We start from the raw sequence: 16,544 nt of genomic DNA on the forward strand, positions 1-16,544 counted from the left end.
GGGCAGCTATACCAAAAGCCCACCGATACCCTTTTGGGTCCTTAAAATACCCTCTCCTGAGGTAGTCTATGCCAAGGATGCACGGAGCCTCTGGGCCAGTCACAATGGGGTGCTTCTGCCACTCGTTCCCGGTTAGGCTCACTTCGGCCTCCAATACAGTTAACTCTTGGGATCCCCCTGTCACTCCAGAAATACAGATGGGTTCTGCCCCTTTATAGCTTGATGGCATTAGGGTGCACTGTGCACCAGTGTCTACAAGAGCCTTATACTCCTGTGGCTCTGATGTGCCAGGCCATCGAATCCACACAGTCCAGTAAACCCGGTTGTCCCTTTCCTCCACCTGGCCGGAGGCAGGGCCCCTCTAGTTCTGGTCATAGTATCCGCTTCTCACTTCTTGCAAACGTGAGTCAAGAATTCCTTCATTACAGTCCAAAGTAATATCAGCCCTTCTACTCTGTCTGGGGAACTGTTCACTGGAAACTGGACCATCATGAGACAGGGTTTTCCTGAAAACTGGAGCAGCATTTTTCCTGGGAGAACCCCCTTGTGTCATTGTTTTTCCTTGCAACTCATGTACACGTGCCTCTAGGATGAAGGTAGGTTTTCCATCCCACTGCCTCATGTCCTCTCCGTGGTCACGCAGGTAAACCCACAGGGTGCCCCGTGGTGTGTACTTTCGATATCCTCTCTCTTGAGGAGAAAAACGCTGACTCCTAATGGCTGAGATACTGGTCCGTACAGGTGGAGAATAGGACCTATCGTCTTTGAGTTGCTGGACCTCTCGGGACAGTTTCTCTACAGCCGAGACAAGGGAGGAGGAGATAGTTTCTTCAAAATCCCGAAGTCTGCTAACCACCTCATCCACCGTTGGTGCTTCTTCCTCTTTCCAGCACAGTACTGCCAATGAACTGGCATACGATGCTGGTGCGCTCCGTACCAACTTCCGCCACATGGGTTGCGTGCACTGGACGTCATCTGGATCTTTGGGCGTTTGGTTGTCGTTCAGGTCACTATAAACCACCTCCAGCACGCCTAGTTCTCTCAGGTACTGGATACCTCTCTCCATAGTGGTCCATTTGCCTAGGCGATATATAACATCTTCCTTGAAGGGATACCTTTCCTTCACGCCTGACAGCAGTCGCCTCCAGAGGCTGAGGACCTGTGTCCCTTTTCCAATTGCTTTGTCAATGCCTCCTTCCCTAGCAAGGGATCCCAGCTGTTTGGCTTCCTCCCCCTCCAATTCCAGGCTACTGGCCCCATTATCCCAGCATCAGAGCAGTCAGGTAACAATATGCTCGCCTGGACGACGGCTAAAATCTTTCCGCATATCTCGCAGCTCACTCAGGGATAGGGATCGGGTGGTTTCCGTCTCGTTTATGAGTTCTTCCTCTTCCTCCTCCCCTCCTTGTGATGGCCCTGCTCTTTCATCATCTCTTTCTAAACGACCTGATCTCCGCTTCCAAGATTTCCTCTTCTGTACAGGGGCAACGGATACCAGCAAGGGTTGGTCCTCTGGTTCAGCTGTAGTGCCTGTTGCTGGGGTTTGGGTAGCTGCAGTGCTTGTCATGGGGGTTGGAGTAACTGTAGTGCCTGTTGCCGGAGCTTGAGTGGCTGCAGTGCCTGTCGCAGGGGTTGGAGAAGCTACGGTGACTGTTGCCGGGGTTTGAGTAGCCACAGGGGTTGTCATAGGGGTTGGAGTAGCCGCAGTGCCTGTCGTGGGGTTTTGAGTAGCCTCCGTGTCTGTAGCCGCCCCCAAGACTCGCCGCTCCGCCCGCCCCGATGAGGCACCGCTGCTTGCCCTCCCTCTTTTCTTGTTCCTGAGGGTTGATCTCTGGACAGTATTCCTGAATAGTTGTTTAACCCTAAACAAGGCCTGAACCACATTCAGGAGACATAGCAATATGAACATGCTTGTTTGAACATCCCAAGGATATTCAAAATTCTCAGGGAATATTGTGGACATCTTTGTGAAGAGGATAGAAGAAAAAGGAGTTTCTGACGATATGGAAGGGAAGATGAACAAGTGGGAGAGAGTGTCCCATCCCGTCTCCCCCTTAAATTCATTCTCCGAGGAGAAACAAGTGCAATTACCAATAATCTCTAAGAGGTGGTTCCCGAGGTACAGAAATGACGGCAGTGCCGAGTACAGATACCAGATTAGACTTACGACCAATGATTTTATCACCTCATAAAACAGCAACAAAATGATAATCTTGGCCCAGTTCCGAATAATGATAAACAGCACAAAAGGGAACATATACTGCAAGCAAGGTATTACATGACCCAACATTGAGAGCCATCCCCACAACTTTGACAGCCAATACATCAACATTGTGACCAATCAATATAATGGATGCTTATAACAATTTTGCCTTAACACACTTTGGTCAGATCTATCGTTATCTCAACCCTTCGAGCCCCACGTTGGGCGCCAAAAAGGACTGTCGTGGTTTAACCTGGCAGGCAGCCAAATACCACGCAGCCGCTCACTCACTCCCCCCGCCCCCAGCGGGACGGGGAGAGAATCGGAAGGGTAAGAGTGAGAAAAACTCGTGGGTTGAGATAAAGACAGTTTAATAGAACAGGGAAGAAAAAAAGGGAAAATAATAATGATAATGATAAAATATACAAAATGAGTGATACACAATGCAATTGCTCACCACCCGCGCTGACCGATAACCAAGTAGCGATCGGTACTTCCTGGATCACGCCTACCCTTCATATACTGAGCATGACGTCACATGGTATGGAATACCCCATTGGCCAGCTGGGCTGGCTTTCCTGATTATGTTCCCTCCCATCTTGTGTACCTAGCTCAGTCAGTAGGCACGGGAGCTGTCCTTGGACTAGGAGGGCACTTAGCAACAACTGAAAACATCAGTGTGTTATCAACATTCTCCTCATACTAAATCCAAAACACAGCACTAGGAAGAAATTTAACCCTATCCCAGCCGAAACCAGGACATCTACTTTTGTTGTTGTTAATATTGTCAAGTGTATCTGAGTTTGTTATGAGAAATCTGAGTTCTTTATTTGCTGTTTTCACTTAGTATCAAAGAAACTTAGGCATTTCTGTTCTTTCCAATACTGAAGATAACAGTCAGGGAGGGATTCTTACCAGGGTGGAAAAAGTAGCGCAGAATGAGTAGAAAATTACCACTTACATATAAAACAAAGAAATTCGTTAGTATGGCACTCAAATATTTCTACAAGTGTTTGGATGAAAAGTGAAAACTTTTTTTCAACACAAAATTTAAAGTCTGCATCGTAAATACTGAAATAAATTCAACTGAAGCCTTTTTAGAACGCTCAGCTCTAAAGTAGTACAGCTTTTATTTGCTATCACCCTGTATTGGGTTTGCATGGCAAGCTTTTGGTAGCGGGTGGGCTACAGGATTGGCTTCTGTGAGAAGCTGCTAGAAGCTTCCCCTATGTCCAACAGAGCCAATGCCAGCCGGCTCCAAGACAGACCAGCTGCTGGCCAAGGCCGAGCCCATCAGCAACGGTGGTAGCACCTCTGTGATAACATATTTAAGAAGGGGAAAAAGTTGCTGTGCAACAGGAACTGGAGCTGCAGAGAGGAGTGAGAATATGTGAGAGACAACTCTGCAGATACCAAGGTCAGTGAAGAAAGAGGGGGAGGAGGTGCTCCAGGCGCCAGAGCAGAGATTCCCCTGCAGCCCGTGGTGAAGACCATGGTGAGTCAGGCTGTGCCCCTGCAGCCCATGGAGGCCCACGGTGGAGCAGATATCCACCTGCAGCCTGTGGAGGACCCCACACCAGAGCAGGTGGGTGCCTGAAGGAGGCTGTGACCCTGTGGGAAGCCTGCGCTGGAGCCGGCTCCTGGCAGGACCTGTGCCCCCATGGAGAGGAGCCCACACTGGAGCAGTCTGATCCTGAAAGACTGTATCCTGTGGAAAGGACCCATGCTGGAGCAGTTCATGAAGAACTGCAGCCCGTGGGAAGGACTCACCTCGGAAAAGTTAGTGGAGGACTGTCTCCCGTGGGAGGGACCCCACGCTGGAGCAGGAGCAGAGTGCGAGGAGGAAGGAGCGGCAGAGACAACATGCGAGAAACTGACCACAGCCCCCATTCCCTCTCCCGCCGTGCCATTCGGGGGGAGGAGGTAGAGAAAACCGGGAGTGGAGCTGAGCCTGGGAAGAAGGGTGGGGAGAAGGTGTTTTAAGATTTGGTTTTATTTCTCATTACCCTACTCTGATTTGATTGGCAATAAATTAAATTGCTTTCTCCGAGTCAAGACTGTTTTGCCTGTGATGGTAATTGGTGAGTGATCTCCCTGTCCTTACCTCGACCCATGAGCCTTTCGTTGTGTTTTTCTCCCCCTGTCCAGTTGAGGAGGGGGAGTGATAGAGCGGCTTGGTGGGCAGCTGGCATCCAGCCAGGGTCAACCCACCACACATCCTGATAAATTAATAAAACTCTTTCAACAAACTGTAATTTATGTTCCCCTTTTTTAGTTAAGGAGAGGGGCCATCTTTTTTCAATGTATTTTGAGTGCTGCAACAGAGAGGTGAAGTTTAAGAAAAAACAGCATCAATAAAATGAAAAAAAAGAATGGAGAAAGTTGAGATGAAAGGAGAGATGAAAGGATAAAGAACTAGGCAGAGAAGGAAAGACAATTTAAAGGCATGGGCTGAAAGAAGTAGAATGTACCATATACAGTCCTAAGACTCAGCTTGTTTTCTTGCATTAGTCAGTAACAGATGCTCGTGGAAAGCACAGAGTATAAGCAGTACAGCTGCTCTGTGTTCACTCCTGGATATCTGTAATTAGGGTTTGAGGAACTTCCCAAGTCAAACATTGCATCTAAACTGTGGTGTTTAATGCAACCTACTTTCTGTGAGTTTAAAAACAAATTATTCAAGTAATATGGTTGGGACAGAACAACAACAATAAAAAAAGATCCTGCTATCAGAGGAAAAAGCAGCAAGGCAATTTACGTAAGCTTTTAATATCAGCCTTGATCGATACCTTTTTTTTTTTAAAGGAGAAGGAGTAGTAGATAAAGAATATTTCCTGATACCGAGAATGGGACTAATATTTTCAAAGGAATTTCTGTGATCTCCACAAGGAATTCTTCTGGTTTTATTTGTACCTTTTTCAGACATAAAGAATCTTAAGTTCACACAATTGAGTATGTACCGGTTAAAGATTTTGTACATGCAGAAATGGGCCTTGAATTTTGAAGATCATTTATGAGAATTCGAAGTTGATTATCCAGTTGAGTTTTGGTTTTGATACGGCCATGTCTCTAATCTCATTGTAATCAATGGAGATCTATAGCTTAAGTTACTTAAACACCTGTGTCTGATTGTGGTGTGTTGACCTTGGCTGGTTGCCAGGTGCCCACCAAGTCGCTCTATCACTCCCCTTCCTCAGCAGGACTAGGGGAGAAAATAAGACGGAAAAGTTCATGGGTCAACATAAGGAGAGGGAGATCACTCACTGGTTAGCATCAAAGGCAAAACAGACTTGACTTGGGGGAAATTAATTTAACATAATGCCAGTTAATAACAGAGTAGGATAGTAAGAAATAAAAACAAAACTAAAAACACCTTCCCCCACTCCTCCCTTCTTTTCAGGCTCAGCTTCACTCCTGACTCTTCTACTTCCTCCCCCCGAGCAGTGCAGGGGGACAGGGAATGAAGGTTATGGTCAGTTCATCACACGTTGTCTCTGCTGCTCCTTCCTCCTCACACTCTTCCCATGCTCCAGCGCAAGATCATTCCCTAAACAGACAGTCCTTCACTAAATTCTCCAGCGTGGATTTTTCCCATGGGCTGTAGTTCTTCACAAACTGCTCCAGAATGGGTCTTTTCCATGGGGCGCAGTCCTTCAGGAATGGACTGCTCCAGCGTGGGTCCCCTATAGGCCATAGGTCCTGCCAGAAAACCTTCTCCTGCATGGCCTCCTCTCCATGGGCTGCAGCTCCTGTCAGGAGCCTGCTCCCGCATTGGCTCTTCGTGGGCTGCAACTTCCTTCAAGGCACATCCACCTGCTGCAGCATGGGATCCTCCACAGGCTGCAGGGTGGATAACTGCTCCAGCGTGGCCTTCCAGGGGCTGCAGGGGGACAACCTGCTTCAGCATGGACTGAATCTCTGCTCCGGTTGTGTGAGGGACTGAACTGTAGAACATTAGTCTCAAAGTTTGCTCATCTAAACGAAGAATCCCCTGAACACGACAAGGACAGCTACGGCCGCGAAGACCTGCGGTTTGCAGGGACTGCGCCGTGCGCAGGACTCGGTTGGGGTCAACCAATGCTCACGAGAGACCCCGCGCTAGCCGCAGTCGCGAGGAGCATGTGCGCGTGTGCAGCCGCGTGCTAGCCGCATGCTAGCCGCGTGAAGAGCGGGGCTGGAGCCGCGTAGAGCGTCTGCGCATGCGCAGGAATGTAGCCACGTGCAAGTATGTGCCGTTGCCATGGAAACTGCAGCCCTTGAGTGAGGCTAAAACGGCTGCCAAGACAAACCCCCGAGTGTGGGTGTGGGAGGGTGTGTGTGACCGCCCACCCGCCGCCGAAACAGAAACACCAAGTGATTTGGACTCCGGCGCAACTGCCCACCTCCGGAACACTGAAGGACTTGGACTCTCGGGACACCACGGACCCATGGTGGTGACTACTGTTGCAACTCTATCCCGAATGCTTGCTTAATTTCTATCTTTGTTCTAATCAATCCTATCGCTATTAAGTTTTACTTTTGATAATAAAAGTTGTTTAGGACCTTTAAAATTGGTGGCATTTGACCTCGTTTGTGTCTTAATCTCGCTTTTGGGATCGTATCGAAACCTCCCCCGACATTGGATCGGGACACGGTGTGCCTGGAGCACCTCCTCCCCTTCCTTTTTGTCTCACCTTGGTGTCTGCAGGGCTGTTTCTCTCACATTTTCTCATTCCTCTCTCGCAGCTGCTGTTGCACAGCATTTCTCACCCTTTCTTAAATATGCTCAAAGAGTTACAGTAAATGGAGTTACTTCAGGCTGGTGGACAGTCACCAGTGGGGTTCCCCATGCCTCAATTTTAGGGCCAGTGCTCTTTAATGTTTTTAGAAATTATCTGGATGCAGGAGTCAAATGTACATTAAGTAAGTTTGCTGATGATACTAAATTAGGTGGATCTGTGGACTCCCTGGAGGGTAGAGAGGCCTTACAGAGAGAGCTGGATAAATTAGAGAGCTGGACAATTGCCAACTGTATGAAATTTAAAGAGCAAGTGCCAGATCCTGCACCTGGGATGGGGTAATTCTGGTTATATACACAAATTGGGGGACGAGAGGCTGGAGACTAGCCCCACGGAAAGAGATCTGGGGGTTTGGGTTGATGGCAAGTTGGATATGAGTCAGCAGGGTGCCCTGGCAGCAAAAAGGGCCAACTGTGTCCTGGGATGCATCAAGCACAGTATAGCTAGCCGGTCGAGGGACGTGATTGTCCCACTCTACGCTGCACTGGTGTGGCCCCACCTCGAGTGGTGTGTGCAGTTTTGGGCACCTCAATATAAGAAAGACATCAAACTATTAGAGTGTGTCCAGGGGGGCAGCGGAGGGGGAGGTGCTGATCTCCTCTTTCTGGTGACCAGCGATAGGACACGAGGAAATGGAATGAAGTTGTGTTGGAGAAGTTCAGATTGGACATTAGGAATACGTTCTTCACTGAGAGGGTAGTCAGTCAGTGGAACAGGCTCCCCAGGGAAGTGGTCATGGCACCAAGCCTTGTCAGAGTTCAAGGAGCATCTGAACAATGGTCTTAGTCATATTGTTTAGTTTTAGGTAGTCCTGCGTGGAGCAGGGATTTGGACTCAATGATCCTTAGGGGTCCCTTCCAACTTGAGATATCCTGTGATTCTATTAAACCAGAGTACTAATGCTATTACTTTATGGAGTGGAAGTAAGTAGAGTAACTGAAATGGACTTGGAAGGGTGAAAGAAATAAGCATGAGATGTCTTAGGAAGAAGGTAAAAAACAATGTTCAGATGCCTAGTCTCCTGAGATGCTTTGGAATACCCTGCCTGGCTTTCATCATGCGGTCCAGAAGGGTGAAAGATTTTCATACATCTGCACCAGACCTATGCTGATTAATCAGATACTGCGAAATCTCTGAAACTGGCACTTGACATCTAGGTTTAGGGGATTGATTCCCCTTTAAAATTGAATGATTTAAAAAAAAAAAAAAGGAGAGGAGGCTAAATGACATAGAATATAAAAATATAACAAGCAAGCAAACAAAATCAGGTAGATGACAATGACAACGGAGGCCATACAAGAATAACTTGGGTCAGCAAGTCCTGACAGCCCGCCATCAAAAGAGGGGTTGAAGTTCACACACAAGGATTTGACAAAACTGAGCTCTATGGAGGAATGAGTTGTGAAGATAAATTAATAATGATGCTCTATTGTGTCATTTTGTACAAAGGAGTTCTAGAATAAAAGAAAAATATGGCAAATAGACCTTAAAAAATCTAGATACTTAAGCAGATACTTATTCTAATAACTTTACAGATCTATCTCTGTACATCCATCAAACACAATTTCTGTGTTTCTGACATTTCTTCTGATAGCTCAAAGGAGCTAAAATTGAACTTTTCCTTCTGCAAGCTTTTCCCCCCTTTTCTTTGTGGAGGTACAGTGAATAAATAAAATCATTAAGCCCACAGATAGAGGATCACAGTTGATTGTGTTGTCTTTCTACATTCAAATATGTATGGTATGTCTGAATATATGTTTTTTCTTCTGGAGAAAAATACTGAGCTCTGCTTTGTATTTGCATCATAGTGGAACTTCATCAGCTCTTATATTCATCACTGTGACATTTTTCCTTTCCTGTCCACTCCCAAATGTTGAAAAGTTGCTTGGATTCATATTTCTGTCTTCTCTTTTTTTTCATCTTTCTACTGGTTCAAAACAACGTAGAGTTCAAAATACTGGCTGCAATAGCAGATATCTTCCAAACAGACACAAGGACACAAACTGACGCCGGCAAAGTGTTTTGGACAATGGACTTTCTTATCAAGTCTGGCAGCTGTGATATGTGCATTACTTGCGGTCTCTGGGAAAAACTAATGCTATGGTAGACATTGTGCGTTTGGTGGAAATGATGATGTCATATTTGTGTAACATTCCTAAAAACATTGTGGCAACTTAAGAGTTGTAATGAGATGTAAAATTGTGTTTCAGCTTGTACTGTAGAAGAGATAAGGAGCCACTTACTGTATTTATTGTTAAATGTCTGGGAGAAAGTGAAAGAATTAAAAGAAGATGAAACAAAGAAAGAAGAGAATGTAAACTCAAAAGGCAACGTCCTCAGGGCAAAGAGGGAACATCACTTACTGTAGATTACTGGTACCACTTCTACTTGTAGCTATGTGTTGTATAAGAGATTAATATGGAAGAAAGCTATGTTTGATTAAAGACAAAAAGGAAACTTGTTTCAGGCTTAATCGAATCTCTTCAAAATTCCATCTGCCTATCTATGGGCTTGGGGAGGTTTTTTTGGTTTCTTGTTTGGGGATTTTTTATTATTATTATTCTGTAATTGTTGTAGATGAAATTGCCTTTACAAATAGGTTGGTTTATAAATATTACTCAGATAGTCGGGGAAAAAAGTTTATCACGGAGTTCTGTTCCATTTTTTTCCAAAATGAGATAAGGACACAGAACAGACTGTAATATTAACAGTTACGATGGGAAGTATGAGACAGTTCTCATTAATTTAACTATTATATATTCACTGACCACTTCTTTACCAAAAAAATGTGAATTTCTAATATGTTAATGAGCTAATCTGATGCTGCTGAATTACTATCAAGATGATTGCACTATGACAATGGTTCTGAGTGGATGCTGAATCCCAAATTAACTCTAAGATGTCGTGGTTTAACCTGGCAGGCAGCCAAATACCACGCAGCCGCTCACTCACTCCCCCCGCCCCCCCAGTGGGACGGGGAGAGAATCGGAAGGGTAGGAGTGAGAAAAACTCGTGGGTTGAGATAAAGACAGTTTAATAGAACAGAAAAAAAGGGAAAATAATAATGATAATGATAAAATATACAAAATGAGTGATGCACAATGCAATTGCTCACCACCCACGCTGACCGATAACCAAGTAGCGATCGGTACTTCCTGGATCACGCCTACCGTTCATATACTGAGCATGACGTCACATGGTATGGAATACCCCATTGGCCAGCTGGGCTGGCTGTCCTGATTATGTTCCCTCCCATCTTGTGTACCTAGCTCAGTCAGCAGGCACGGGAGCTGTCCTTGGACTAGGAGGGCACTTAGCAACAACTGAAAACATCAGTGTGTTATCGACATTCTCCTCATACTAAATCCAAAACACAGCACTAGGAAGAAATTTAACCCTATCCCAGCCGAAACTAGGACATAAGATTATATCCTGTTTGTTAACCGCACAGGAACAGCTTTCATTTACAAAGAATGGGGAATAAAAGAGCAATATTTAGAATTTTGCCATGTGACTTTTGGCAGATTTTTTATTTCCTTTTTTCTCTGTAAAATATATATTTTTTCAATTTGACAGATACAAATGTATATACACTTATATATGCATTCATAAATATATGTTCTGCAAGCCTTAAAATTTCAGAAATTGTGAAGCTTTCTCTGTATATACAGTAAATGTTTGCCTGCTGTAAGAAGAGCTGTAGAGCACCACTATCAGTGAAGACACGCAGTATCAACTGGTGTCCTCTGCAGAGCAACAAATCACATTTAAAAACAATGAATGTTCAGCTTCTATATGAACTAGTATAATATGTGTGGAAAAAATTTGTGTCATGTCTATGAGTTTTCGGTTCAAGTAACATCTGTGATTCTACTCAGTTGGCAGTAAAATATCATTAGAGCTTGCTTAAAGAATGTAAGTGATCAAGGTTTGTTTCTTTTGTATGTTTGCTTCTTTTAATTACCACATGCACCAACAATGTTAAGAGAATTCTGTATCAAAGGTGTATGTGAAAACAGTTGTGAAAATTGCAAGGAAATATTCTATAATAAAAGGAAATAAAATCTGATATCATAGAATAAAAAAAGTCACAACAGGAATCAGTTATACTCTATATTATAAAAGAAAGCAGAAATATATCAGGCTGAATTTAGTTGTAGTAAAGGTAGAGAAATCCCTTAATCTGGAGAAAATCTTGCTGGGTCCACAAACTCATTTTTAGCCATGAGTTACCTGCTATAATTCTCAAGGATGAAAGAGTTTATTATGTATTCTCACTGCCAGATCAGTAGTTGAAAAAAGGTGACATCCTGAGACACCTGACCTTTCTTGATGAATAGGTCAACATGCCTTTAAACCAAGATTTAGAGCTGTTTTGAGCCTTCTCAGCTACAAAAAGCAGGAGATCATTACAAATTAATTGATCACTTTGATTTCTCACTTTTCATTTTTTCTCTCAACACTGGAACACAATTAAGATTTACAAAAGGTGTCACCTTTCAGAATTAAGTGCAATTAGCAAGTTCCTTTCACTTCAATTCAGCCTATGAAGCACTTCTCAAGGTAAAAGTTTGTGTCTTGAAATCAGTTGACTTTTTGGTTATGTTCAGTTGATGAAATAGCTGATTCATTATTTCTATTAACTATTGTTTAACATAAGGGACTTAAAAAAAAAAAATCCTCTATCATTCTGTTCAAAAACTTGTCTTGCTTGTTTAGGTGAGCTGTTACTTCACAGAACTCTGCTCACTTAAGCTATCTTCTTTAACAGGTGGTGCAAACCAGTAGGGATAAACCTGTAAGTAAAATTTGTAGTGCTGAGGACTTGACATCTGTATTATATATTTTTCAGAGTTTTTCACTTTGCACTGTATCTTGTCTGCTCCTGTAGACTGAACGCTCATTTGCAGTTGTAATCCATCAGATAGCTTCTTTGAATTTCCTTACCCCAGAGTAATCCATCAGACAAATTATGGAAAATCACAGATTTTTGTAGAAGTTTGTGAAAGAGATGTAATCTTTCTGTTATTTATTTTCTGCCCTCCCTTTGTTTTGTTTTCTTTGAGGTGAGAATATATATACAAGAAGATTATATAATAAATAATGTCTGAACATAAATGATATAAATTATAATATAAGATAGTACTGTTTAAAAATATTTCATTAACTGATCATTAACTGGTGTATTAAAATTTCTGTTCATTAATTTGTCCATTGGTTTTGATGCAGCAAATGGTTTTGGCTTTGCTTTTACCAAGTGACCAGGTTGAAGACTTATAGTTGAATTTAAATGGTGGTTAATAAATCTGAAGCAATAGCTGATGTGAAGTGCTCTCAAATGGAAATCTCAGTCACAGACCTAAATCTCTGCTAGTTGTGAGAGATTGTATCTCATAGAAAATCATCAATTTGTCATGTTTTTTCTTTTTGCTGTAATTTTTTTTTTTTTTAATCAAGCATCTAATAACAGTGAATCAAGTCACTTTTTATAAGTGGTCAGAAAAAGTATTTGAAGAAAGGTTATAAGATTTTTAGTTATCTAGAATTGTACGGTTATCTCAGTTGACTAAATACACTTGTGATACTCAGTTAATAAATAAACAAACATAGAAGTAAATGTTCCTCAGTGGTGAGAAAATAAATAAATAAATAAATAGTGAATTAGGAATCTCTGGAGGTAGCAACAAAGTATATTTCTAAATTCATCTTTGTGTAGCCATTTAGTTTTTCATTAATTATATGAATATAAATGTGAACTGTTCATGAATTAGGATCTTTACTTCTAAAGTTCATGATTGCTACAGTTGAACACAACACGAGAAGTGATAAAACTAGTACACCTAATTAGTCATTGACTATCATTTGAGCCAGAGTAAAGATCATACGTATGTTCTCAAGGTGCCCTACTTGCAGGTAAAATACAGTAGCTTAAAGCACTGTAAAATTATGAAGTCAATTCAAACTGTCATATTTTACTTTGCTATTGGGATGAGCTAAGAGAACAAAAGCAATCAACTGCTACACTGACTGATAAGCGGTAACTTGTTATTCTTCAGTTTTTTTGGTTTTTTGTTTTGTTTTGTTTTGGTTTTTTTTTTTGCTTGGACAAAATAGTTAAGTATATACAAATGTTCTCTTGTTTTCCAAGTTCTCCAGCTGTGATTCTTGCGTCTTTTGTCAATGTGTTTATATACCGGGTTTTCAAATTAAGCCAGAAATGTGACCATCTTTTATGGAAGGATGTGATACACTATAGCTGTACAACATTTCTAGCTCAAGATCATCTGTGAATATTCACTCCTCACAAATCATAATATTACTGTGGATGGTATTTAGAAGAATGCCTTAGCTTAAGGCCCCAGTAACGATAATCATATCTGGTATTTGCTGCAGTTTTGATTTATCTAAATCAGATTGCCAAACAAGCCATGTGCATTTTGTAAGAATTCTGAAATTATTTTCCTTTGGAAATGTTTCTTAACAAAAACATTGCATTACGCAATGATTTTTTAATTTTTCTTTTAATGAATAACATGTTAAACTACTAAGAGTTTTACTGAAGATTGAAGGATTGTGTAAAGTTATGTGCTGTTAGCAAAGTTTATAAAAATAGGCCTCTAAGAACAATGAAGAGTACCTCTGGAGTATGAAACGTGTTTCACTAATAAGTTGTCTTTGATACTGAGAGGTTATCTTGTTAACAATTGTGACGTCTGCATGATTGGAAAATTATCAGAAAGACTGAGTGCTAATTTCTATGTTTGTTTTATACTCATATGCTAATGTGCCACTTGGTTCATATCACAGGAAGCAAAACCAAATTAGAATTAAATGTCATGCTGTATTTTGCTGCCTACATGCATTAATAATATATTGCTCCTGGTAATTTATAATTACTATGAAAATATGTTTTTTAAAAAGTCTCTGGGTTTTTTTAATATATGAAATTTCTAATACATATATCAATCTAAATGACACCAGTTTCTAACTTTTTTGCAGACTTGTCCTCAGTTCTGTCTCTGACTATTTTGCTGCCATGTTTACAAGTGATGTTTGTGAAGCCAAGCAAGAAGAGATCAAAATGGAAGGCATAGACCCCAATGCACTGTGGGATCTTGTTCAGTTTGCATATACAGGTATTGAACTGAATACATTATAGGGAAAGATGTTGATAGTTTTGTTTGCTACATGCCAATGAATTATACTTATTTTCTAAATATTTTTTTCTTTTTAATCTCAATCAATCAAAACACTTATTTACCAATTCTAAGGCTGAATTCAGATGGTTATCTCTTATTTCCAAACTTTTAAATATTTTAGGCTTGGTAAGTACAGGAGTCTAGAAAATTATAATTTTTTCTTGGTTTTCAAATACTTAAAAAGCATGCCTCGTATGCATATGATTCAGATTACACGAGATCATTGAAGGAACAGCTGTATTTTTTGAAGAATAGCCCTATATTTTTGTCTTAGTCAAATTTCAGTTTAAATAATTACATAAATCTTTAAAAATATTAAATAATAAAACATTTGAGCTGGACATTATCACTTTCATTTCCTGTTATAGGCTGGTACTCTGTTGTGTAATGTAAATTTATGAATGACTCAAAACTCAGAGTTAATAACTCAGAACTTCCTGAATAGTTATTACATTTTAATGCATAATAGATTTGGTTTTTATCCTTCTTAAACAAGCTGCTATGCACAATGTATCTGAAATGCATTAACATGAAAGCATACTAAAGTTACAAAATAAAGTAATTAAAATAGAGGAAATGCCAATAATAAGATTTGTAGTCTGAATTTGTCTCCTCTTACTTATGAATCATGTAAGTATAAAATATATGCTGGTTTCTATTTCTGTTTCCTAAAAGACATCCTTATATTGTTCAAATTAACAATATTTTATCATGATGTTTCTATTGAATATTTGATTTTAGCTTCAATTTTAAATGGATAGCCCATACCTTGCAGTTTTCACAGAATCATAGAATCATTAAGGTTGGAAAAGACCTCTAAGATCATCGAGTCCAACCGTCAACCCAACACCACCATGCCCACTACACCATGTCCCTAAGCACCTCATCTACACGTCTTTTAAATACCTCCAGGGATGGTGACTCAACCACTTCCCTGGGCAGCCTGTTCCAAGGCCTGACCACTCTTTCAGTAAAGAAATTTCTTCTAATGTCCAATCTAAACCTCCCTTGGCGCAGCTTGAGGCCATTTCCTCTCGTCCTATCGCTGGTTACTTGGGAGAAGAGACCAACACCTACCTCACTACAACCTCCTTTCAGGTAGTTGTAGAGCGCGATGAGGTCTCCCCTGAGACTCATCTTCTCCAGACTAAACAACCCCAGTTCCCTCAGCTGCTCCTCATAGGACTTCTGCTCCAGGCCCTTCACCACCTTCGTTGCTCTTCTCTGGACACGCTCCAACACCTCGATGTCTGTCTTATAGTGAGGGGCCCAAAACTGAACACGGTATTCGAGGTGCGGCCTCACCAGTGCCGAGTACAGGGGCACCATCACTTCCCTACTCCTGCTGGCCACACTATTTCTGATACAGACCAGGATGCCATTGGCCTTCTGGGCCACCTGGGCACGCTGCTGGCTCATGTTCAGCCGGCTGTCAACCAGCACCCCCAGGTCCTTTTCCTCTGGGCAGCTTTCCAGCCACTCTTCCCCAAGCCTGTAACGTTGCCTGGGGTTGTTGTGGCCGAACAGGACCCGGCACTTGGCCTTGTTGAACCTCATACAATTGGCCTCAGGCCATCAATCCAGCCAGTCCAGGTCCCTCTGCAGAGCTTTCCTACCCTCCAGCAGATCAACACTCCTGCTCAACTTGGTGTCATCTGCAAACTTCCTGAGGGAGCACTCGATCCCCTCATCCAGATCGTTGATAAAGATATTGAACAGGACCGGCCCCAGTACTGAGCCCTGGGGAACACCGCTCGTGACCGGCCACCAACTGGATTTAACTCCGTTCACCACAACTCTCTGGGCCCGACCGTCCAGCCAGTTTTTTACCCAGCAAAGAGTGTACCTGTCTAAGCCGTGAGCTGCCAGTTTCTCTAAGAGAATGCTGTGGGAGACAGTGTCAAAGGCTTTACTGAAGTCCAGGTAGATCACATCCACAGTCTTTCCCTCATCCACTAGGCGGGTCACCTGGTCATAGAAGGAGATCAGGTTGGTCAAGCAGGACCTGCCTTTCATGAACCCGTGCTGGCTGGGCCTGATCCCCTGGTTGTCCTGCACATGGCTCGTGAGCACCCTCAAAACGAACCGCTCCATGATCTTCCCCGGCACCGAGGTCAGGCTGACCGGCCTGTAGTTCCCCGGATCCTCTTTCCGGCCCTTCTTGTAGATGGGCATCACATTGGCAAGCCTCCAGTCGTCCAGGACCTCCCCTATTAACCAGGACTGCTGGTAAATGATGGAGAGCAGGTTGGCAAGCTCCTCCGCCAGCTCCCTCAGCACCCTTGGGTGGATCCCATCCGGCCCCATAGACTTAAGAATGTCCAGGTGGCATAGCAGGTCATTAACTTCTTCCTTTTGGATTAT

At 42.6% G+C, this 16,544-nt stretch overlaps 1 protein-coding gene across 2 annotated transcripts in view; it reads left to right on the forward strand.

Annotated features, from left to right (window-relative positions):
- KLHL1 (kelch like family member 1) overlaps positions 1 to 16,544 on the forward strand; it is a 266,732-nt gene that overhangs the window by 81,102 nt on the left and 169,086 nt on the right. For both annotated transcript variants that reach the window (XM_075139137.1, XM_075139138.1), the window contains one exon: positions 13,981 to 14,117. In XM_075139137.1, the coding sequence (XP_074995238.1) occupies positions 13,981 to 14,117 (137 nt within the window). The remainder of the gene's footprint in view (positions 1 to 13,980; positions 14,118 to 16,544) is intronic.

This window comes from Calonectris borealis, chromosome 1 (genome assembly GCF_964195595.1).
Source record: "Calonectris borealis chromosome 1, bCalBor7.hap1.2, whole genome shotgun sequence".
Classification (NCBI taxonomy): Eukaryota; Metazoa; Chordata; class Aves; order Procellariiformes; family Procellariidae; genus Calonectris; species Calonectris borealis.